At 51.4% G+C, this 1,176-nt stretch overlaps 1 protein-coding gene across 2 annotated transcripts in view; it reads right to left on the reverse strand.

Annotated features, from left to right (window-relative positions):
• CBX8 (chromobox 8) overlaps positions 1-621 on the reverse strand; it is a 2,554-nt gene extending 1,933 nt beyond the window's left edge. For both annotated transcript variants that reach the window (XM_006753008.2, XM_006753007.2), the window contains exons 1-2: positions 439-621; positions 99-142 (exon numbers count right to left, since the gene is read on the reverse strand). In XM_006753008.2, coding sequence (XP_006753071.1) covers positions 99-142; positions 439-507 — 113 coding nt within the window. In that variant the 5' untranslated portion in view covers positions 508-621. The remainder of the gene's footprint in view (positions 1-98; positions 143-438) is intronic.
• Between the last annotated feature and the right edge of the window lie 555 nt (positions 622-1,176).

The raw sequence follows: 1,176 nt of genomic DNA on the forward strand, positions 1-1,176 counted from the left end.
TGGCATTGTATTGTATTTCGACATAAAGGGAAAAAAGAGGAAGAAAGAAACCTCCCGAATAACAGTCTGGGCTTGAGCACTGCATATAACCTACTTACTTCTGCGACCAGCCCTTCCATTTCACGAGGTATTCCATGCGTCCCTGTGGATGCAAAGGGGGAAATGTGTGTGTGCACGGGAGAAATGCATGACGAGGACACAAGAAATACATGCAAAAAAATGCATGCACCAAATGAATGCGTGAAATCCTATCGCGAAAGGCACGAGTCCACCGCATCGCCTCCTGCACGAAACGCTGCACAAAGTGCATGCACCGGCATTCACCCCCACCCCGCCCCCCACTCATGCAATCTGTGCATCGCTGCAAGTCTAAGGAAAGCGCTTGGGCTCAAGAGGGGAGGGCTCGCCGGCCTCGGCCCCAGGCCCAGGGGCACCTACTTTCCGTATGCGCCGTTTCAGTAGGGCTTCGGCCGCGAACACCCGCTCCCCAACCGCTGAAAGCTCCATGTTGACTCGCCGCTTCCCCCCTTGGCTGCTTCCAGGAGCAGAAAAGCAGCAGCCAGCGCACGACAGACCATAATACTCTCCCGCTGACGTCAGTTCTCCTCCCCCTCCTGCGCGCTCGCTCCCTCCCCGCCTCCCGCCCGCTCTCCGCTCTGTTTAATATATTGTAAGGCTATGCTAAGAGATAAAATGTATTGCATTATGGGAGCCTGGGACCGTATGAAAATAATTCGCCTTTATACAACTTTCTGCTACAGGAAGCTGCATGTTCCCAGGACATAATCCTTGATATTGGATGGTGTAGACAGGGAGACACTAGAAATAAAATGGCAGTAAGAACTGTGATGTTCATTTTGGCCTCCAGGCAGTGGGAATTGAGGGAAAGAATAGAGGCAGAAGGCGATGGAGCTTGAAGAATAAGTGTCCACTCAAGCTTGTCACACCTGGATGACCAAGGGAATGGTAGGATCTAGGAGCAAGTTGGGAGGGCAGCCTGGTGTGGATGAGAAGATGAAGACTGAGTCTGGGGATGTGAAGTCATGGCTAATTGACTGTGTCCAGTTGCCTTTGGAAATTCAGGACTGGTGTTTGGGTAGAAGGTCATTGTTAAGGACTTGTCTTTGGTCACTGTCACTATAGAGGTGGACCGTGAAATCCTGACACAGAAACAGT

This window comes from Myotis davidii, unplaced genomic scaffold, assembly GCF_000327345.1.
Source record: "Myotis davidii unplaced genomic scaffold, ASM32734v1 scaffold211, whole genome shotgun sequence".
In the NCBI taxonomy this organism is placed as follows: Eukaryota; Metazoa; Chordata; class Mammalia; order Chiroptera; family Vespertilionidae; genus Myotis; species Myotis davidii.